The 24,038-nt window shown below is 35.9% G+C and overlaps 1 protein-coding gene across 1 annotated transcript in view; it reads right to left on the reverse strand.

Annotated features, from left to right (window-relative positions):
- The window catches only part of FAF1 (Fas associated factor 1), a 151,406-nt gene that overhangs the window by 27,249 nt on the left and 100,119 nt on the right, over positions 1–24,038 (reverse strand). Inside the window, exons 11-15 of the mRNA XM_041483617.1 lie at positions 23,289–23,352; positions 22,262–22,343; positions 14,499–14,653; positions 3,306–3,442; positions 761–849 (exon numbers count right to left, since the gene is read on the reverse strand). Of these exons, the coding sequence (XP_041339551.1) occupies positions 761–849; positions 3,306–3,442; positions 14,499–14,653; positions 22,262–22,343; positions 23,289–23,352 (527 nt within the window). The remainder of the gene's footprint in view (positions 1–760; positions 850–3,305; positions 3,443–14,498; positions 14,654–22,261; positions 22,344–23,288; positions 23,353–24,038) is intronic.

A 24,038-nucleotide genomic window follows, 5' to 3' on the forward strand; every position in this document is an offset into this window, starting at 1 on the left:
AAAAAGTGAATGACAGATATTGTGCAGATAATGTGCCTTCATATTATAGTCAGTAAATCTTGTACTAATGAGATACAAGATTTAAATGTGAAGAATGTGTTTCGTGAATTATTGTCAATCAATGTCTACACAACAGGATAACAATAATCTTGAATGGCAACACATCTATTATTACAAATTCCTATGAACTTCATTACTTAAAAATGTCACTCTTAATTTACGGAGTAACAGATAAAGATCTTTCAGCTGTGTAACTCACTTTGTCTGCTTCTGTGTAATTGAAACACTGGTTTTGAGAAGTCTTGTCATCATTTATGCATTCTGCATCATTCTGAGTGGTGGTTCAGTACTGGTGTACTGATTACAGTTGGTTTCAGCCCCCTTTTAAGCAGACGCATTTAAGATATATTAATCTATTTTTGTTTTCTACCTATGACTTGGGGCTGGTCAGTGGCAAAAAATCTGATAATTTTCCTTGAATGAGCATATTAAGCTCTATAATATCACTATAATGTAACCCGTCACTGGTGACTATGTCCAGAAAAAGGAAAGAAACTGAAAATGACAAGACCAAAAAGGAGGAGCTGTTCTGAGAGACCCAAATACACAAAGGAGACTTGACCTTTTTAATTTCTGACAATGGAAGAGACACTAAAACACATCATACCCAACTCCACTGGCTAAAGAAACAACTGGTTAATTTACATCCCCAGTGATTAGTGGAAGCCAGGAGGTATCTGCAGCAACTTCCAGTGCTCACCTCATCCTTTATGTCTTCTTGCTGCTGGGCACTGAAGATCTCCATTGCAGCCATCAGCCTCATCATTAGCTCATCCACTGTTGTGTTACCTAGCAACAAAGGAAGATAGCTGAACTTCATTTCATCAAAGTTATTAAACAAAAAAGAAGTAATTTTAGTATTAATCCATAAGAAATAAAAAAAAGACAAGAGTAGAAAATGCAAATATCTCAATAGAATGCTTTCAGTTCACCTTTTTACTGAAAACTCAAAATTATTTTTACAAAGGTTGATCACAGGTTAGAATTTCAGATGGTGCAAATCTGAACAATTGCTCTTATGCTTGCATACATTTACTCTATTTTGTCTTTTAGTCACTGATGTTAAAGGAAAGCAGTAGATCTGGGATTCCCTTATGTGCAATTGATTTTACAGTTTTAGAATTCCCAGGGAGACCAAAGCAACTACTTATCAGGCAACACAAGGTAGGATGCTGGCAGCAGCATCCAAGTGGATTGGTTTAAAACAATGGAAAAACCCACAATCCAATGACTGAATGGATGTGACAAAATATATCCACATTTTATTTGGATAAACTAGTAATAAAATTTCAAATACTATATTTTCTTCAGTCTATTTACTTCTCAAAAAACTTGCAAAGCTACAGAAGTGGAAAATTCTGTCATACATGCATGTATCATGAAATAGAACATATACATAGGAAAACAGATACCTCCCTATATTTTCCTTCCAGCATGCCTCCAGTCTTCATTAAGACTGAAAGATTACTTTAATTTCCTACCAAGATGCATTCTTTGGTTTCTCTTTCTAAACTGAAGACTACCCATTAAAGCCACTTGTCATAGTAGTTAGGAGGTCTTAAACCATGAGAAATGGTCAAAAACTATGAAGTCTTAACATCTGCCAGCCTAAACAGCTGTTGGACCCCAGCAAAACAAGTACCACTAAAGAAAACAAGACTGTCCCCATAGTTTCCAGCCCCAGGAAAAAAAGTAAAAATCAAAAGAAAAGTAAGACACTCTGCATTTCAATAAACACCAATGGGGTTTTAGGTTTCTATATAGTTGCATCTCTTCTGTCAACATGCCTTCTCACCCTGCCCTGAAAGGCCCTCATTGTTCCCATTTCTAACATTTGCTACCTTAGCAGAAAATGTTATCCCACATGCTACAACATGCAGGACTTCAGAGGCTACCATTCATCGAGGCAGTATTGTTAAAAGATACCACTGTCCCCATTCCTGGGAAAATAACGAGCAGAAATTGTGTGATTTTTGTTAAAGGATGAATTTAAGTAAGGCTACAATAGATTATTGTTTTAGTTTGGTGCAAAAGATTGCAGAAAACCTGATAAATCATTAAAACTTAATTCATGCCATTAAATAATCTGGATTATTTTTAAATATAAAGCTGCATTGTATTATGACTTTGAATTGTTGCTAAAGCAGTTAAGTAATTTAAGTCAGTAGCACCACCGACTTCAGTGGGATGGCAAAGGTTCTGAAATGTACTGCAGAGTCAGAAAACCAAGCTATTTATAAGACTATTTTCATGAAATAACCTATGAAACCTACGAAATATGTTTTATAAATTACAGGCATTCATACCAGGAATTAGTGTTGTGCTGTACCTTGCACTGAGGAGACAAAATCCATTCAAAAAGTAACCATTTTGTCCACAGGAATGAACACTGCAGATTCCTTAAGAAAATTATTAATCCCAGATGCAAAAAGAAACACTAATGCTTGTCTGCAAAAGGCAGCATTTCCTGAGGCTGAATTTCCTCAGGAAAACGAGATTACAATAAAGATTGCCAGACATAAGCAATAAAAAAATGAGGACACAGTGTCATGAAGGCAAACTCGTGCAGACAGCAGAAGAAATGAGAGGCAGCCATTCTTTGATGTGCTCTAATTTGAAGAGTTACTGAGAACAGCAGTCAGAGGGCAACACTCAGAATCTAAGTCACCTTGCTGCCAGTGAAATCAGAGGAATGGTTACACCAGAAAGAGCTGCTCATGCAAACCAGAAAACTTCATTTATGTGAGATTGTATTAGGGACTTCAATCCTGACCTGATGTGGGAGCCTTGATGCTGCAAGCAGGTCTGGAAAAGCAACTCCAAATTATGTCCAAATATTAGCAACAGGAGCCCAGCTACTACCAAGGAGCTACACACAAAGAACCAAATGCATTCTGGCACTATGCAAAAAGTGCAGCCAGGATCTTCTGGAAATCAGGAATATATCTGGATATTATTTTGGAAAACTAAGTGTAGCTCCTTATTTAGGAAATTAAGCTTCCATTTAAAAAAATAAAAGAAAAACGTAAAGTATAATTCTACTCCAGTCATGGCAACTGCAATCTCTAACACCATGCCAATTAATACATTTATTAGCAGTAGATAATTATACCATGGCAACTTAAAGTGTGTTTTGTGTAATAAATTAATATTCTGGATATCTTAAAAGAGAAGCAGTTAGCAAAGACCTCTTACAAGAGTTTCAATACTCACGTAAGGAACACCTGTAATATAAAGAACTGTACCTTGTATTACATTCAACACTTCATTAGATGAACGTTTTCCCATAATAATAAGGAAAAGTGGAAACTGGTCTGTCTTCTGAGTTCGAATGGTTTGGGCTACAACACTCCCAAAATGTCTAGTGCACATCGTCAGAAACCTTGTGGGGGAAGAAATAAATAGTTAACATTGTAGAGGATTTTTTGACGTTAGGTTTAAAACAGTAATTATGCTAAATTCAGCAGTTTAACTGCATGTTACCTACTGTTCAACACATTCTACATTCAGTACCAGAGCTCTTTATCTCTTTTTATGACTAAATTATTATAATATTTACAAACATGATAGGGTTCAGGTTGTCTAAATTAAAACAATTAACAATTGCTTGAGACAGTGATTTGTTTCATGGAGAATTCCATTTCCTGTTACACTATGTGAAGACTATAATTCAAAACTACCCCCCAAAAACAATAATGCTGAACCAATTGTTTAAAACTTTTAAAGAGAAACTTAGAGCAACAATCTAATAAACATGGCGAAGTATAAAAATAGTAAATTTCACACGAAAGCACAATTTAATAATAAAAGATCAAGAGATTGGTTTTATCAGTCACAGAATTAAAACATGGTACTTCAGAATTGTATTTTCTTTTGTACTAATGTCCTGCCAGTGACATACTTAGCAGTGTGGTCTAAAAAACAATAATTCTAAGCTTTTGACCAAAAAAAGCTCTTAGATATTAGCATACAGAAGTCTAACATTAGTATTCTTAACACGATCTTGAATAAATGAAAAAACTGATAAAGCTTTTCTCTTCCATTAAAGGACTGTTTGAAATTAGCATTTCTTTCAAGAGAAAAGGGTAGCTTATGATATGTTTTCAGATCTGATGGTAAAAAGTAAATGTCATAATAATAATGAATTATGAAAGACCAAATGCAAATATAGAATGCTTTAATAAGATCCAATTTAATAAAGTCTGTAAAAATAATGGACTTTTAATAACACGGGTCACAAAAGGCAAAACAGTGGAAATTCTGAGGACTAGCCACTGGTACAGGCTTATTAATTCTTAATTATGTTCATGAAAGGCAACTTAAATCGTGTGTTTTCTTACGCCTTATGATAATATTTTAGGTAACAACTACTCTGAAATGTATGCTCTAACTGAAGAGCAAAGTCCCATTGTCACATGCATTAGAAGCCAAATCTATTTGAAAAGACAAACTGCATTAAAATGTCAAGTGCTCCAAGTAATTTCTTCTCAAAGATACTGAAAAGATACAAAATTGTGATTTTTAAAAAATCAATATATATATTGTGTCCAATAAAATGGCTAAAAATGGATGAATCTGACAAGAACAGCATTGTGCTTATTTGAGACACCTGAAGTACTAAAAAAAATCTCTCCACACAGAGAATTTGGATGGAAGGCAATGAGTGGGGGTGGCAAGCAAGTATTTCAAAGCCATAAGTGTTACTCCCTGATTCTCTGTATTTTTCAACTCAGAACAATCAGACACAAAGAAGACATCAAAAAGCTGAACAAACTCTGCTATATCAGAAAGAGCGACACAGACACATAACATCTGGGAAGGATAAAACAGCATCTGTAAAGTCTGGACATATCAACTCTTCAGATAAATAATGGCTTTTGATGTTTTCCTTTCAAGGTGGGAACAGGTAAGTGAAATGTTGGCCTCACAGAAGTCAATGGTGATCCTCCACAGCAAAATGAAAATGACTTCTGTGAGTTCAAGGTTTCAGCCCTGGAAGCAATAAAGACAGTGGACAACTGAACTGAATTCCTAGACTTGTGTATCAAAACTGTTTAACAGTCTTCAACACAGCACAGAAGAAAAGCACTCAAGTTTCATGGAAAACCAAAATATTTAATTGGAAGTGAAGAGGTGCTGTAGAGAACAATGCTAGAAGGAACAAAACTAAAGAGACTCCTACAGTCCTAGCTGTACTACTCAAAGGTGCTGGTTTGTTTGTATTTTTTTCAAGTCTATTTTATATTTAGTCAACCAATAACTCAGTGCCAAAATATGTTTTTATAGGTATAGGTTTTGCATGCAGAGAATTCTGAATGAAGAATTACTTTTTTCCCTTTTCTGCCTTTACTTATTTTGTATTTGTAGACCTTTTTACTTTCAGATTCATAACCAGAAAAAAAGGAAAAAAGTCCCCTCTGTGCTAATATTTATTGTTAGAAGAGAGCAGGACCAAAACAACTTGGTGCAATATCCAGTATTTTACTCTGTACATCACTTACAAGGGATTTTCTTACTTTCATTTGAACAGAAGTGTGCCAGATCTCTCAGTGGCATCTCCAGAGCTGCCAAAAAAAGTGCCTGTGGAGTCCATCAAAGAGACAGATGTCCCTCCAGGGAAAAGGGTTTTCCACAGCATTGGATTACTGTGATCTCCAACCAACAGTGGAAATAGAGGAATGCTGCCAGGAGGGCAAACAGCAGCCTACTAGTCCTTTTATTTTGAAATTACAAAAATAATCAAGGAGAGAGCAGGAGAAAGGCAAAAAACGCATTTTATGAAATAAAAATCCATTAAAAAAATAATCTCAAAAGTTACAAGAAAAAAGTTCATCAAGAAAAGTACCAGTTCTGGCAAGCAGCACCATTTCCTTCATGACTCAGTAGCAATGAAACCAGCAGTTACAGCTACAGAATAAACATGGACACTGACCATGGCTTGAAAAATGCAGAAACAAGCTAAAAAAATTCAGAAACTATTGAAGTTTTTAAAATGTAGATTGAACAGGTATTAATGCTTAGACACAGTTAAAAGTGGCACTCAGGAAAAATTATTCTGGTGCCATGAAGATGTTAATTGGGGGAGTTGCTGGTGCCTGCACAGCAATTTTCCCTCCATGTGCACTTTGAGACAACCTGTGTGAGCAGTTATCATCTTTGTAGCTCCTGAGTTTTCAAAAGAAGAATGTTGTCATTTCCTACCAGCTAATATGTGAGCCTTATATTAAAATACACTCCTGGCATAGCTTTTTGGTAATTGTATTCATTTTCAAATAATTTTTAATGAATGCAGTAACTTATTTAATATTACTGTAGAATAAGGTCCTAGAATGCAATTATGACAAAATAATAGATTTAAGAATCTACTGAAAAAATTTTTAATATTATTGAGTCTCAAACCCAAAGGAAATACTTATTAAAACTTAAGTGTCAAGCCTGTGGTCTATCTCCCAATGGTCTCCTGTGGTCTATCTCCCAATCCCAAATATGCTATGTAGCACTCTGCAGATGCTGGGGTTTAGCAATAATTTGTTTCTGTGAAAATGTGCAACTTTTAATTTTTAATAACAAAACTGGCACTTCTGATCAAAATGATGGTTATCAAAAGTGTTGATCTCAGAGCTCAATATTATTTGATATCTGGAAAAAAGCTATGATGGCAAATACTCTGGAAAAATGTAAATATTCCTTTAGTATTTCAGTTTAAACAATTTGGTAAGTTAGGAACAATTTGGTGCCTAGTTCCTGAAAGGGACAAGGCAGAGGCACTGCTTGGCTTTGAGCTGTCATGCTGTATTTTCCAATGTGAACTCCTTCAAAGCCACTCCTGCCTAGTAGAGAAAAAAATCTACAAAGAAATGAAGAACTGTAGAGGAGCTAAAGGAAGAACTTGGCAAGGAATTGAGGATTCTGAGCAATGAGAGCTCTCTGCATGTCCTTTCAAAACCACAGCACAAAGCAGCACTTCTGCTTGCTGCCCTTGGCCTTGATGCTGCAGGACTCCAGAGCAGCAGAGGAATTCAGTGTCCTTTCTTTCCAGGCAGAAAAGTGCCATCAGCATGGCCTTGAGAGACATGGACACCACCCAGCAGCCACCACTGAAACCAAATACTGACTGCTCAGGGCCTGTCCTCCTTCTGATCCTCAGTTTCCTGCAGGAATCAAGCTGATGTACAACCTGGCAGGATGAATAGCTCTGCATATCCCCCCAAATTAACCCATCTTCTCAAGGCATCATGAACAAATCTCAAGCAGTCAAGGCAGGGGCAGAAAGAGCAACCAAAGCTAAAATGTTAACTCCAGCTGGTTTATGGTAGCCAAGTAGCCCTGCAGAAGGAAACCAAGTCAGAGCAGGTTGCATCCTGCACACTGTAGTGTGCTCCTGGAATGTGCAAAGGGACATTTCATGCTATATTTTGAATGGCTTTTGTATGTTCAACCCAAAAAAATTGCAAGCTCTCATTGGCTTTTGCTTTTCTTACCCTCTCCTCACCACCTTAATGTTATTTAACAATTGTATTAGCAGATGTCTAGTGCACTTAAGGTCAAATTCTCTTCCATAAAGAGAGAACTCAGCTCTCAAATTTGTGGAAAAAAATGCATTAAAATAAATACTAAAAATTCATAGTATTTTAGATTTTCTTTACTTTCTGTATCAATAGAAATAACAAAGATCTGGTTATTTGTTACAGTCTTACTCATATAAATTCCTGAAGTTACTTTTTATTTTTGTGCACTAAAGGGAAAACTTTGGAAAAGTTTCCTCCTACAATAAGGCCCTTTGGCACATGGTGCCCACTATACTTCTTGGAAAGGACTTTTTAACAGAACAGAAGGGCTGCACTGGAGATGTTTCTTTGTTATTAGCCTAAAATCCACCTCAAAAAGCAGCAGCAGCAGAAAATCTGACAATTTCTTCTAAAAGACCTATTCCCTTTCAGAACACAAAGTGGATGACTTTAGGCCAAAAAAGTGTGATTTATTTATGACCAGATAATTCCAAAAGCCAAACAGCCTTTAACATTTCAGAAATGGGTTTGGAAAAAAAGTAACTTCTTTGTTGAGCATGAGGAAAACAATTATGAATATTAAATATGCAAGGTTTCTGATTATTTTTAATAATAATTATATAATGTGCAAAGTCAACATAAGACTCATTAAAATGTTAATGTAAAAATAACATTTTTGTATTAGGTATTTACATTTTTAAAAGAGTAAAAGCTGAGGTCCTGAATTGGCATATTAAAATCATCTTGCTCTCCATAATTCAGAGTTACTGCCTTACCCACATTGGCAGGGTCATACCTCAAACACAAGGAGTAGACACAAGGCTTGTTTTAAAGATGTATACAGCAGCCTAAGTCAAATTATGTGAGTATCATCTTCAAGATCCACATGCTAAGCACCATATTCAGATGTTAAAAAGCAGGATTTTATCCACTTTATGCAAAAGTAAAGCCTACATGAGTGGGTTATCTATCTCCTCCTAAAACATGGAAGATCAGGCTCCCAGCCTGAAAGGCTCAACCAGATTAGATAAACACTTCCCAACCCCATTCAGTCTCAACCACAGCACTCTAGAAACCCACTTTAGTCCATCCTTGGACACCAGGCAAGGTCACTGGTGAAAGTATAAATAAAACATACCTTGACCCCTTGCTAGAGCACTGCACAAAGAATGGAACACACAAGATGCACTTTCACCATCACCTATTATGTACTGTATGATTTCCTAAGGAATGGCCAAGGCTTGCCACAGGTAGATTTAATATACAGATTTAATAATAGCCTAGATAAGAACGGGCAGTGTGTTTGGTTACTTTACAGATGTTGGTAAAGTGGGAAAAGCTACAAGCACATCAGAAGTCAGAGAATTCAGATTAATCTTCACAAGTCAAGGAATCATCCTGAGAAGTGAAATGTATGCCAATGAGAGTCTCCAAACTGGAGGAAAGATGGCACAAATACAGCAGAAGAAACAAGCAATAAGTGAATACAAGCAAATCCTTCCTCAAAACAGCCCAACAAATCTGTCTTGACCACCTGCTCTTCTACCTTCACCTCTTTTGCACAGGACACAAAAAAGTTTTATTGTTCACCTTTTCTGTTCAACAAGCTTAATGAACTAGGTTGTAGTCTGAATACAGTGGGATAGAACATTCTTTGAGATTTTGTTTTAGAGTGGGGACTTAAAATATATGCTTACAAATCTATGAGTTTAATTAAGTCCTTGGGTTTAATAACTATTTTTCTCAGATGACCTTAAAACATTGCTAAAGGCATATAAACTGATGGACTGAAAATCTTGATAACATCAGAGAAGCTGCTTTCTATTTATAGTTGGCTATTATAGACATCCACATCTTCCTAATCACGACCAGACCAAAATGCATTCTCTGCTGATTTTTAGTTTTCCAAATTTGGACATTTTTAGATTACTAACATGAAATTACCTTGAAGCACATAAATATTTAAGCAGGGATAGTTTACCTTTTCTGGTGGGTGTATAATAAACAGTTTAACCATCATCTATATACAGGATGTTTTGTTCTCCATCTAAAGAGACAATCACCTTTTATCCTTTTCCTTTTTTTCCTTCGTTTCAGTGCTATTAGGAAACTATTCACAAGTGCACCCCTGAACAATACCATGCAGTAATTATGACTAAATGACAAAGAGATGCGAACAATTACCGAGTCCATTTTGAAACCCTACACTAATAAAGTCATTAGATGCTGCCCTTGCCATGAGCCTTCTAAAAGCTTCTGAAGTTACAAGAACACACAGCATTGTTCAGTGGGACAATTGCTGCTGGCAGAATGCAAACCTTGAGTTAAACCATGCTGCAAATTGATCTTGACATTCTGTTAAGACCGCCACTAAAATCAAAAGCAAAGGAGAAAAGGAGAAAATGAGCGGGTGGGATGTAATCATGGAACAGAAGGGTTCCCTCCTCACCTTCTTTCCTCTTCCTCCTCAAAACAAACCATACAGAAAATGACAAACTCGCCTGGTGTTTGAGAACCTTTATTTTTAAAACATTAATTAGACTTCTGACCTGTTTTTATTGACTGGCACTGTATTGCTATTAAAGTAAATTAAATAAAAAATTGCAGAATACAATAGAAAAGGTTTTCACACTGCTCTGTGAAACCTGTTAAGGATTTAGTGACTGAAGAACATGTCCAACAGTTTTGCAAGCAACATATACAGAATCTGTGGTCACTACTGAAGAGGCAGTAAGAAATTAACTCATCTCCTCCCGCTCTCACAGACCCCGCACCTGCAATATATTTGCTGAAGGATCAAATGGGATTGGAGAGCTGGAGTAATATGGTCAACTGGTCTTCATCCAGGCATGCATCATTCAGTAGGTTAGAATTAAGGGTCAGCAACTGTGAATATGGCTAATCACTTGATGACGGAAATTGCAGGTGAAGACAACTTGCTGCTGAGAAGCACTTTAGTGAATTAACTCTTTCCTAAGCTTAAGCAAAGTGAAAAACTATCATTTGAACATTAAAACTAACAAATACCTGTCACCAGAGCAAAATTGGCAACACATTGAAATACGGCGCCCAAGGGCAATGATATCAAAAGCTAAAAAGCTGCTACAGGTTTTTGAGTCACTGTCTTATGGTTTTGGCTTTGCTTAACAAACACCATGTGTGCTGGAAAGCTCTTCATGTTATGCATTATCTGTGTTTGTTAATGCTGTGTGCACAAATATAAGGGGTGTGTGCATGTGTGTATATATATATATCACTATACATCTTTCCTGGATACAAATGTATTAATGCACATTAATGAATTAACAAAACCAGTTAGGCATGTGTTTGCACATACATAACCCATGCACATAATTGAATTAGAACAATGATATTGACAAAAGAAGTGCCAGAACTAGAGCTGCTCATGTCTGGCTCTCCTGCTTGTCCATCCCAGAATCCCTCTGGAAACCTGAGGAACTGCCCAGCCCAAGTGATGGCCCAATGCAGATGTGCTTGGGCCGAGTGGCAGGGCCAGAACTGCCAGCACCACTGCAGCCAAACCCCACTGGCACCGCCTGACACCTCCCCCCAAATTTCTGCTGTCTGAAGGGCCATGGTAGCAATCTTCACTGCAAGCAACTGAAAGGAAGCAATGATTTTTAAGCTCATGAGTCACCTCAAATTGAGTGGAATATAAAAAGAGCTAAAGTTAGAAATATATGTGTAATTTAGTGGCCTTTTTCCTCCTTTGACAGGAACATATCACAAGAATATTTCAAAGAGTTGCCCCTAAACTGAAGTCTAAACTATAGGAGATAAAGATTTCATGTATATTCCTTAACTGTATTACAAAAACACCACATTATTTTCCTAAATGAAGGCTACTTGTTTTATTTTCCCTTTCATGCAATTTTATTATGATTAATGAAAAAACTCATAATCACTAACTTACTCAAAGTAAGGGAGCAATTGCTGCCTTCACTGCAAACCTGATGTCTGAGGCAATTAAAACCCATGGAAGCCAAAACAAAACTTCCCCTCAACTGTATTAACTACTTTTCCTTTATTTTACAGAGTAACAGTCCTGTGTGGCTGCAGTAAGAAATTTTTTAGTATCTGACTTCCAAAGTTTTAATGCTTCTTGTACTGCTGCTGGCAGGTACCAGTGCTCTCACAGCCTTTTACTACTACCTACAGACTCTCTTAAATCTATTGGAATGGATATTGAAGATTGAGAGATTCCAGAAGAAATGTGCTATTGTACAGTAATGCAGGTTTTAAAGCACATTCCTGTATCAATGTCAGCTGACAAACACATTGAAAGTTGGAGAAAATGACATGAATTTGGAGCTGGTTTTGTTCTACAGTGTTCAGGATGGACCCTCATTCCATTAATGAGAAAATGGGAAACAACTATTAGGACTGATTTTGGAATAGAATGACATTTGTGGATCAAAACATTAAGAAGATTTTTTTGGCTTATAAAAGGAAAGTCTTTATAGCTGTTTGAATTTACTCATGCCATTCCACAGTACTGAATCCATGTCTTTTACTACTGGCATTGAGGTGTCTCTATTGACTGCTGTAAATCAAGTGGGTCTGATTCCTCTGCTGTCCCACCCTGGCTTTGCCAGCATTTTTACAATGCAATTGTAAGAGTATAAACGAGCTACTCTTGGGCTACACCAGCAGGCAAAGCCCAGTTCCTCCTGTTGCTGTTGTCTTCTCAGCATTCAAATAAAAAGCTACATTTAAGTATGTTCATAGGGCTAGAGAACAGAATGGGCTCCAAGACCACTGTCACTGAGTCACATGAAGGGCAGTGATTGAACCGAGGGACTGAGTATTTATTTATGGGAATGCCCACAGTGCATTGGCACTTTCCAAAGGGAGAAAGAGGCATCGTGCCCCCTCTGAAGAAATCAGTCTGAGCAGGATGTGACACTAAACATAACTGAGAAATTATTCTAATTCGAGCCAGCGTGCCTTGTTTACTCCTTACTATTTTTTGACCTCACTGTTAATATGACAGTTTCTTTCTTGTTGGTAACAGAAAGCAAAAAAATGAAGGCTTAAAAACCCTATCGTCCAGCACAATCAGGGACTAAGTTCATTGAGAGCAGCTATAAAGCCTTAAACAAGCCCTTTATTTTGTGTTTTAAGAAGTGTCATAAGGAGTTAATAGGACACAGCTGTACAGGCTCTTTCTAACAAGCAGCTTCTGTCGCTTTGGTCACCACAGGTGTCTGTGTAACCTGCAAACTCTTATTACTAGTGTATCAAAGTTGTGCTACTTAATAGATTTCTTTAGTAAAACACAACAAAGCAATTACATGGCTGTTGATCGTTAGTCATAAAAAACCCCTCAAACACAGTTTTTCAAAAGAAACTACACTGCAATTTTTTGTCATTGTAAAATAAAAGAAACTAGTGAATTAAATAGAAGAGCAGACAATAGAACAGCAGGTAGTCAACTGAACTTAGCCACTACAGATGGTTTAGAAATAGTGTTTCCTTCTACACCAACTTGTGGGATAAAAGAAAAGGAGGAGGCTCCTTACTGCCCATGAATGGCAATACCAAAAGACTTAAGCAACTTTCCAGTCTATGTATTTGGCCCTATGAAAGAACCTAGATGTTTCTTTTTCCTCTCTTACTTTTTTCTTTTTCAGAAACTTTTAATCTGTTTTTGCAACTGCTTTTTTCCATAACCTTCTACACTTCTCTAGAATAACTCAAACTAGAAACATTGCTGCTGATCCCTCCAACGAAAAAATGCAGAAGGTCAAGTGAGGAATTCCTGAGAAATACAAAGTGTCATTTAAAAAGCACATTAGAAAAAGAGACTACTCCATTCTCCAACGTCACCTCAGTAAAGAAATATTAACTATAATTTACATAGTGAAGACTAGAAATGCATAAATGCTCTAGTCAAATAATCCACAAGATAAAGAAGCATGAATGTATAATTTTCCTTGCTCAATAATCACTGGAATTGAGTGAAGAAGTGGCAACCTTATTCCAGGCCAAATGACTGCTGCATCCTTCAGTCAAAAATTAGAGTAACTCTAATTATAGTAACATACATAGGTTGTTACCCTGGCAAGACATGATCAGTCATCTTCTGGGTAAATAAAAGTTATGAAATAAGGTCCAAGTTAGAGAACCAAACAAGTCTGATTTTTAAATGTTATAATGATGATGATGATAATAATAATAATAATAATAATAATATCACTATTTTCAGTAGATCATGATCAACTGATAAATAACTAAAGAAGAGAAAGGCCTTGGTATAACACTACGGAAATCTGTTGGTAATCTACAGAAGTTGTAGAAGGAGGTGAAATCTACAGTTTTAGTTTCTTTACTCATCAGCAAAATTATGGTCTCTCAAAGACATCAGATAGCTTTTATTATATTAAACCCAAAATATCTGAACATTCCCAAAGGAATGTTCTGTAGGAAAACGGTAGTTCAAAAAAGTACATATGAATTGCAAGCGTTTAACATTTTCCATAATCTATCACATGAATGCTATTTTTAAAATAAGATTTTCATTAACAACAACAGTTATTACCCCAGACAGCTCTTGTGCAGTTACACCAACATACACACAATTAATGCCATGTAATATCATGGCACTGCAATGCATAACTGTGAAGGCACATGTTTGAATACAGAATCATGTTTGAAAATAAACTGAAAAAAGAAAGGAAATAATTCCTTCAATTACTTTTTTTCTGCACAGAAATAAGAAGTCACTTTGTGATAAACACAAGGCCAGCCCAACTGCCAATGAATGTCAGCCAGCACAGCTCCATTGGTCAGCTGAGAACGAGCATGAAGTTTTAGCTCAAACAGACATTAAGCACCAAAAGATCTGACAGCCAGAGATAAGGGCCTTCCTGAGAAAAGTTGCTCCACTCAGAGTCCAAAGAGTCTTACCTTGCTCTGTTTGCTTCTTTTGTCATGTCCCATGCCCAGGTTATGAAGTTCTGACTCAGGTAGGAGACAATGGATTCAGCACAAAGCATTTGTGAGCAGAAGACGTTGGTTAGTACACTTTCATCGTGGTGGAGGTAGATAGCAAGAAGCTTTCTCTGGAAAAAATGTGACAAGAGATGAGTGAAAAGTTCCTGAGGCAATTTACAATTTAAAGCTGCTGCTGCGGATTTGTGGTTTAGGACTCACAATGGGGTTTATCAAGGGTGACAAGTATCTCAACACAAGAAATAATCAGAAGATTTCAATTCAAATGGTGTATCCCTGCAATTTTTTAAATATTCTCAATGCTTCCTCATATTTTGAGCGCTAAAATACAATATATTATGTGCTTAGAACATGAAAAGAACAACGAATGAAAAACAAAAACCTTATTAACAGACCTAAGAAATGAGTGAACTTCTTTAGCTTGTTGCCCAACAAAAATAATATTTCTATGAACAAGGAACATGCCTCTTGACTGGACAGCATCTACCACAAAAAATAATTATAAACAACCTGAAAAAAATGATAGTGCATTGCTATCACCACCTCCGTAGCCAAAAAAAAGAGGCTCTACATGTTGAGATGGTGCCTATGGTCTCTTGAAACAAAATATTCTTTGCTGTCTTCTGGAACCCTATCAAGTAAAACTTGAGCTTCACTGCCAGCAGCTGCGTCCCCATGAAAATCTCAAGAGCACCTTTTGGAAAACAAGACTGTGTGCATGTAAATATAGAAAGCAGGCTGCAAATATAGAGGGAGACTATGAGCTAGCTAAGGACTGTGATTCTGCAACTGGCATTCAATGAATTATAAATATAATTCAGAAAATTACAGCTTTCCATTCCCCCATACCCATATAAATTACTTTATTTAAAAATAGTTCTTGAACATATTTGCTGAGATGATCCGGTGCTATTTTCAGACTTTTATTTAAAGTAATTTCAAATCTCTTCATCAGAAGTAACACTGAACCCTAGATATTGATGTGTATTGATATAGCAAGACATGGGATGCAATTTCCAGATAAGCTGTCTTTGCAGAAAGCCCCTGTAGGGCTCTCGCCTCATATACTGGCTTTGGATAAAATTTAATGACTGTTTATAAAAGGAACATTTGAACATTCGACTTTGGGAAAGGGATTAGTAATTTGCATTACTGTTTGTCTAATTTAATTTAAATGTTCTTCAGAAACACGTACACATGTGCCAGGAAGGGCCATTAATAAGCCCAACATGCAGAGATCCATATAAGTGCAGCCAACAATGTTGACTGAAACTAAACTTGAAAATCCAGGGCACTGATGCACAATATCATGCAATAAAACAGCATTTCTGTGGTGATATTTAATTTAAAAAGAAGAAAGAGGCAGGGGAAGATCAGGCACTGTCTGTTTTTGAGGATCAGCCGTTCTGCATTTCAAAGCGTCGATCCCTGCAATATCCAGGTTACTGTGCTAGAATCTCAACTATTATATAGCAGTTGTAAGAGAGGGAGGGCAAAGATGTGTTTACTCAGTGATTAGGGCCTTAGAATAAGCCTCTAGCTCCTAGAGAGACAGCTCACCACTTATTCATTTGGACCAATTCACAAAGCCTAGAAAGATTAAACATCCATGCTGAGAAGACAAGCGAATGCAGACGGTGAAAAAGAAATAAAAATTCTTTAAAAACTCTGAGATGACTTCATTATTTTTTCCACAAGGAAACTTTAGGAAAGTGTTTAGTTAGAGAAAAACCCACATTGACCTCTCTCTAAACCCTTAATCTTTCCTTTGTGGTGGCACTGCTTTGTGGTAAGCGGATGGCTTTGCTCTCCTCTTTTCACTGAGAGCGGACAGAAAAAAAGGCTCTTGAGAAACACTTTTACTTCCAAAGAAACAACCCCATGAAACTGTTAAATATGAGATTCCGTACAACAGAATGTTTCAAAATATGTACAGTTTTAGGCTTAAAGATTTAGGGACAAATTTCAGTAAACAGAACAGGCACAAACACAATGGAGGTTTACACTGAGTTACTTCCCAAGGGAATGTAATTTTTGTTGCATCAACAAATCTTACCATGCTAAGACTAAACTCCATCACATATAAAAGATTATACTTGCACCTGATATTGCATCCAAAATGTTAAGGGTAGGCACAGGCATACTGCTATCATAAATGCAAAGGGGTAGCAGGAGAAACTGAAGTGCTAAAACATTATTTTGAAAAATATTTGTGAAAGCCAGGGGCATTTTTTCCTTGGAAAAATGCATGATTGCAAAAGGCTCACAGCTTGAAGTTTGTTGTTGTTGCTGCTGTTGTATGGGTTTGTTTTCATGTTTGTTTATTTTACTAACCCATGGTAGCACATATTTATAAGCAAGTTTTGGTTGTGTTTATTTCAAGCCTTTGAAAAGTCACAGTAAATTCTAGGATTGTATTATGACTAATAGCGAGTATTTTGAAGTGAATTTTGAACTACTAAAACAGCCTTACAAAACTGTTGAACAGCCTCAAAATACACAAAAGAAACCTACTAATGGAGCACTAGACTGCTCTGTGTTGGAATTTCAAAAATATGACTCAGAGGTTATATACTTAGCATGAAATTTTAATTTAAAAAATACAAAAGGGAAAAACTTTTACTAGTCCCTAGAAAGGTATGGAATACCAGAAAGGTTTTAAGCACTGAATACCTGATGGACTTCCAAAGGCCTTAGGACTTGAGGAAGTTAAGCCACCAAGGGATGCATTTTTCAGAGTATGTGCATGCTGAAGACCAGGCATTAAAGCTTCAGAGAAGTTAACACATTTGTACAGAATTAGAAGAAAAGTTGTCACTGAGGCAAAAAACCCCATAGATCTTGAGGTGACTAAACTGGCATCAGTGGGTAATGGGATTTCTAAGCTTCTCAGTCAGTTCCTAATACTGTGAATAACTCAGATATCTAACTCGAAAGAATATGAACTTAATGGGAATAGGAATGCAATCATAAGGGTCAACAAAATCACAAACCTGAATGGTTATTTCTGAATCTCAGGTTTACAAGTTCAAGTAATGACTGAGACAGAAAAGTTCATGATGTAACAGCTACTAGAGGCATCAAAGTTCTGTCAAACTGGTAGGCTAACAAATCAAAATCTTAATTCTTTTTCTCCAGGTTTTATGCAGTGAGAATTAATTAAAACAAACAAAGGGATACATTTGCACTTCTTTAAATCTTTGAAGTGCACAATGTGATCCACCTGTCCAAGGTGATCTTGGAGTTCATGGGATCAGCCTTGGACACAGCTATCCACCTAGCCTTGTAGAAGACATCTGAAAAAAACTGTACCCCACAAGTTCCTAAAGTAGGAGTGAGGTAATCACTGTAAACTTCTGATTCCATATTTTGTATTAAACGTGGCATAAGACATCCCCAAACTAACTCCCAGTTTAAACTTCCTGTAATTTTACCTTTCAATAAAACATCTAGTCTCAAAAATCCATCAGTGATGAAGAATCCACAGGACCAACGGTAAGGTGCTCAAACAGCTACCCACTTTCCCAGGTAAAGGTGTGTTAAAGCCTGCTTTAGTCTACTTTCATCTTCCAAATATTTGATCCTATTATACTGCTGTGTCTCCATTTCAAACAATTGCACCTGTAGTGGTAGCTTACATAATGCAAATAGTATCCAGTAATTAACACCAAAGTCAGGTAAGATCTATAATCACAAGCTTTGAAAGTAGAGAAAATGCAGAGTGAGGTAGACAAGTTCAAAAAACTTCCATTATTTAGTAAAAAATAAAGAGGAGAGACCCATACCTGGGAGCAACCCTCCAGATATGAAAGAAGAAGCTACTCTTTAGATATGGAAAATGAAGGGTTTGTAGGCAAACATTGAAGCTACTAAACTGGTGTTGTAGTAGAAATTTCTAAACAATAGTTATCCACAAATTCAGAAATAATTTACAAATTAAAGGACAGAACTGCTAACACACACCAGGCAAGACTGGAAAGAAAATAGTGATTAACATGGGACTTAATTGGAGTTTATGTACTGATATTTGTCATAGTACAGCTGCTTCACTCTTCCTGAAAAGCTAGAATTATACTTCTATACCTGTCCTCCAGTTTCAACCAGACCATGTACATTAGTGGTCAGGTTATTTATGTTTAATCAGAATCTGTTAAGTGGCAATTCCTCCAGGTGCAATCTGTAATAAGTTCAGTATAAACTTATTTAGCTGAAATAATAAGGGACATTTTTCTGAGTTACACGGATAAAAATGATGGTACAGAAAGCCCTGTATGAAGGAATATTCTGCTACCACCAAGGAAGAGGGGAAAAAATAGCTTTTATTTGAACACACCAAATCATGGAAGGAGCACACTTTGCTCTAGGTATTCAGGAAATAAAGAATCCATATGTGAGAGGGATGGTGCTGCTTCTAAATTGAACTTAAAAGACAGAATTCAAGGAGAAGAAAAACACGGTTCATTTTCAGAATGCAGGAATATATATTGAGGTGACAATACCAATCTGTGCTAAGAGAGATGTTTCACATATTTATTAAAAGTCAGTGGACAGAAAGGTTGAGAGAGGAGCAGGAGGTGAGCTGACAGAGGTATATAAAGATAAGAGCTCCTGCAAAGGCAAAGGCAATGTCTTTATTCTTTCTCTTAATAAAAGAGTAGCAACCACCTATAAAAATGAAAAGACAAACAAGCTCTAATAAAGGAAAATATTTTAGTATTACATTTATAACTCAGTAGGCTGCGATATGGCAATTAAAATCCAGTATTAGTAACAACACCACCACAAATTAGGATAAACCCTCTGATGTCTCAGAACACAAGACACCCACAAACTGCTTTCCGACACAAAGACACCTTCCCCAAACACCTTGTTAAAAATGTCTATTATAGGATTTTTTCCATGGCATCAGGTGTAGCAACTCCTATGGCAGTGTAGCTCTGTAGCAAGAGCAAGCCCATTCCTCAGAAACTTAGTGACGGTGAAACTCTTCTTTCCAATAGACAGAGGAAGACTTTCACAAAACCCAGCTTAACTTGATTTAATAAAGCTCTGTCTCTCTTTCTCTTCCTGACCCCATTAAAGGAAATACTGAAAGTATTTTCTTGTCATATATACAATAAGAAATGAAAACACAACACCCTTACCTGTCAGGCTGCTGGAGGCAGCTGGGAATTTCATGGCCAAGGACACTGGCTGATAAAAGCAAGCTCTATATCTTGGTAATATATTTGTGGCAAAGAGTTATACAGATTTTAAAGCAGAGCCACATTTGACCTCATTCCACCTCTCCTACCAAAAACTGGCATTGTTGTGGCAGCAGCTGCTCCAAAGGTTAAAAGATACCCATCATGTATGTTAATCTTCACTGGCTAATGACTCAAACACAGCAGATAAACACCTCAACTTTGATAAAAAGGTATTTCTTTTTCAAGCAACATTTTGTTAAATAACTATGAATTACCATCCTTTCCAACACATGAAAAGACAATGAGATTTCACAGGAAACATCTATTTTCATAAAAAGAAATTGAACTCATATTCTGCATTCAAAACACATGTTCTGACGTAAGTTAATTTTCTTTAAATAACCCAAATGAAAATATTCCTGGAAAAAAGCTTCATGCTTATACACATTAGGCTTTTTTTTTTTTTTTTTGAGGTAAAAAGTATCCACAATACAGATTTAAAACACAGCTGATGGCTGTCTCACTAGACATGAACTGCAGAGTGCACCTTCTGCTCTGGACAGAGTTGAGAATTTGTCAAGAAAAGGCCAAGATCTCTGAGCACTCGAGCTGCCAAGTGCTCTCAAATTAAATCAGTTTGAAGCGGTTTTCATTAAGATGGATTGAGTGTGGCATCGTGAGAAACACTCTATCAAATGTAGTGTTTTACTTAGTGATTAAGTATATACCAGTTGATGAAGCTGCCCAAATCCTTCGTAATCCCACCACTCCAATAAACATTTAATGAGTATATAAGTTCAAAAAGCCTAGTAGAGGATTTAAACCTTCAATCTTGTTTTTATTTACTCTTGGAACTCAATTTCTCACTTCAAGTGAAGAATGCTGGTGCCTGCAGCTCATCTGTTGCCCTGGTAAAATTAAGTGTCCTCCATAGCATAAATTAGAAGACAAGACACACAGGTTGCAATTTCTCCAAAGCTTTTTTTTTTTATACTGATATATATTTTAAAAATTATTTTAGGAAATTAAATTATAAAAATATGAAATAATGTGTCCCTTTCCTCAATTCTGAATTCCAGGAGCCAGTACTGAAAAAATTACTTTGTAACAGGGAAAAGCAGTGAAAACAAATGGTATTTCCACATTCTCATATCTTTGCTTAAAATCAGAATGTTACAATACAAATTATGCTGTTCCAAAGGTGGGACAGAGAGCTTTCAAAATAAGGCAATATTCAGAAAAAACCCCAACAATCCAAACAATACAAACAAAAATTAATACTCTCCTAAATATACATACATATAACATATATAGACATAATGGTTTTATTGTGATGATAACCTGGTATGAATAAATCACAAAATATTAAAAATGTAAGGTGACATGAATTTCAGAAGTGCTATGTAAGTAGCACAAGAAGCATTTTGAACAACAAAAAAATAAGTAACTGCACTTTGAGCAACAAAAAACTAAGTAACTGCACTGTACCAGTATCAGATTTATAGGTAGAAAACTGTTCATGAAAGTTCTTTATGAGCTTTTGTCCACTATTACACTGATACACTGTCAACCATTTCTGATGACATGACACTAAATGAACTTCCCAACTCACACCCTTTCCTTGTTCAATTCACAGGATTTTTTTCTTTGTGCAAAGACATGAAAATATTCACTAAACTTAGAGTGTTAAGTATGTGTTAACTTCAGCTATATAGTATGGATTTATAACTCTCACACTTATCAGAACAGCCCCTAACATAATACAGAGACTCCTTCCAATATGAATAACTACATTCTTCACTTTAAAATTAAACATCTATCAAGAAAACAAAAAGTAAATTTAAAGAGCATGATTTTCTTGTTTGTGTTTCAGCTTTATCTGTGCTTAATTATGCAGGGTTTTGGGTTTCTCCTTAGTGAATCAAGTCACCAAAACTTAAATAAACTGTCCCCATTCTAATTTTATTAAAATACTGATTTTAAAACTGTGCATAGAATAACAGAAACTTGAGATGCCTGGCTGGATGTACAGAAAAACTAAACAACCAAACCTTAGTACTGGAACTTGGCAGATAAAGGCTGTACAAAGGGGAAAGAAAAAGCACACTGTATTTGAGAGAGCTTCCAATTTAAATTTACAATTTCATTAGGCATTCTTCAAAGGAGTTACCAACATGCAACAGTGAACTTGTCAACCACAAGACTCACAGGCAGGGTTATCTGGTGCTAGGACACCATTATTTCAGGAAGAAAAGGGAGGAGGGGAAAAGAAAAAGAGTAGCTTTGACAACTAAAGAGCTCCAGTAAAAATACAGCCTGAATGATTAGAAAGCATCAGTTATTCACTGCAATTTCAGCAACCACCAAGGTAAGTCTTTTAGTCAGTCAACTGAATGAGTGCAACTATTCTAGAACAATAAAAGCAAAATAACTCCAAAATGTAGCTCAGCTTTTCAAAAATCAAGATGAAACCCCTAAGGTGATTTCCATTCCCCCACTGTTTTAAATAAAGTAGTTTTAATACACACTTACATCTCTTGCTTTCCCATAGAAGGCTTCTTGAAAAGCAGCCTCTAATGATCCAATAAAATAAACAGGATGGCAGTCACCATATCTATTTGAGATAAAATTTCCAATTAATAAAAAAGGATGACATCAAGTAATTGCAATATTCTACCCTTTCATGTATTCTGTAAATATAATGCATTGGCTGAATCTTTATAAAGATGAGCACTACACTTCTAAAGGACAGAAAGAAAATATTTAGGACCCATTTGTTTTCTGGCATTGAAAAACTCAAAGTAATGAACTACTACCTCACAAACTTTATAATAAAAACATTCTGTTTACACATGTAGATACCTTAAGTTCTACATAATTTTCTGCAAAATTTCTATAAAATTTTCAACATAGTTCCTCTCTTTATTACAATCTTAAAGGTTAATTGAAAGCTATTCTTCCATTACACATTAATGCATCTCATGCACATAAAGGAATATTTAATCACTGGAGTGAAAACAGAAATTAAACAAACTTCGCATTACTTTGCAGCTTCTGCCTATTCAATGAAACAAGCAACTGTTTAACAGTGCATGATTTGGTAGTATAAAGTGTTTTAAAAATCCAGAATATCTCTGTTTTTTAAAAGTCAATATTTACCCAACCACTTTGCTATTGTGAAAACTCTTACAGCAACTATGTATTGATTTTTCAATATTAATCAGTTTCAGCTTTTCTGTTCCTGCATATCATAATAAAATTATCAGATATAATCAGTCTTTTTCATCCTGCTGGACCTTTACATAATTAAGTAATGGTACTACATAGGGGCAAAACAAATAGGACAAGAATCAACCACTCCAGCTTGGGCTGAGAAATAATTTTATTTCAGAAGCAATTCTAGCAGCAGAATTAGAATTTAAATAAATTAGATTAGGATGTCTAAATATGCTATAATCTCACAAGAAAACATGTAGACTTGGTTTATTCTTATTTTCATTATTTACTAACTTTAACTGAGTTTGTAATAAGAATTGCACAGTTAACAGGCTAAGCTTACCTTGAAGAAAACTCTGCTGTAAATTGTAATAAGGCATCTCCTTCATTTTCAGCATTTTCTGGCACTTAAAAAAATGGAAAAAAAAAAAAAAGACATACAACTCTATGGAAACAGATTGTAATATGCAAATACATTCACTTCACAGGTATTTCATGTTCCCAGCTTACTGAAGTGTTACCAAGAAACCATGTAAACTTCATGAAGGACTATTGACTATGAACTTTTCAAAAGACAAGAAACTTCCAGAGGGTCTCAGGTTTTCCAATGAGAAAAAATCCTCAAGTCCAGTGTAATGTGATATATCCTGTGCTCAGAGTAGGCACTCTGGACTTACTTTAAAGCTTGAAAGCTTCCTTCCTATTGAAAATGTTAAAAAGTTTTCCACATTATTACATATATCTGCTGTCAAAAAATTTTCAATGAAATAACACTAGCACAGGTGTAAAGTAAATAAAGAGTATACAAGAATTGCATGTAGGAGGTAACTGACTGCTCCTGCTCAATCCTTTTCATAATTCAAGGGAAATAATCACTGAGAAGCTTGATTAGCATAAGGACTAAAACATTAATCAAAAATACAATCTGTAGAATTTTCAAAACAGGCAAGTGGAAATCTAGTTATCTACAGGTGCATTTGAATAGAGATCACAATTTCTCTGACTTTATTTGTTACTTATCAATTTTAAGTTCAGTTATTATTCTTCAGTTGCAAAGTTAAAAATTTCCCTACATGGAAAAGTCTTTTATAGT

The sequence above is a fragment of the Pyrgilauda ruficollis genome, unplaced genomic scaffold, assembly GCF_017590135.1.
Source record: "Pyrgilauda ruficollis isolate IOZ18807 unplaced genomic scaffold, ASM1759013v1 scaffold6, whole genome shotgun sequence".
Lineage (NCBI taxonomy): Eukaryota > Metazoa > Chordata > Aves > Passeriformes > Passeridae > Pyrgilauda > Pyrgilauda ruficollis.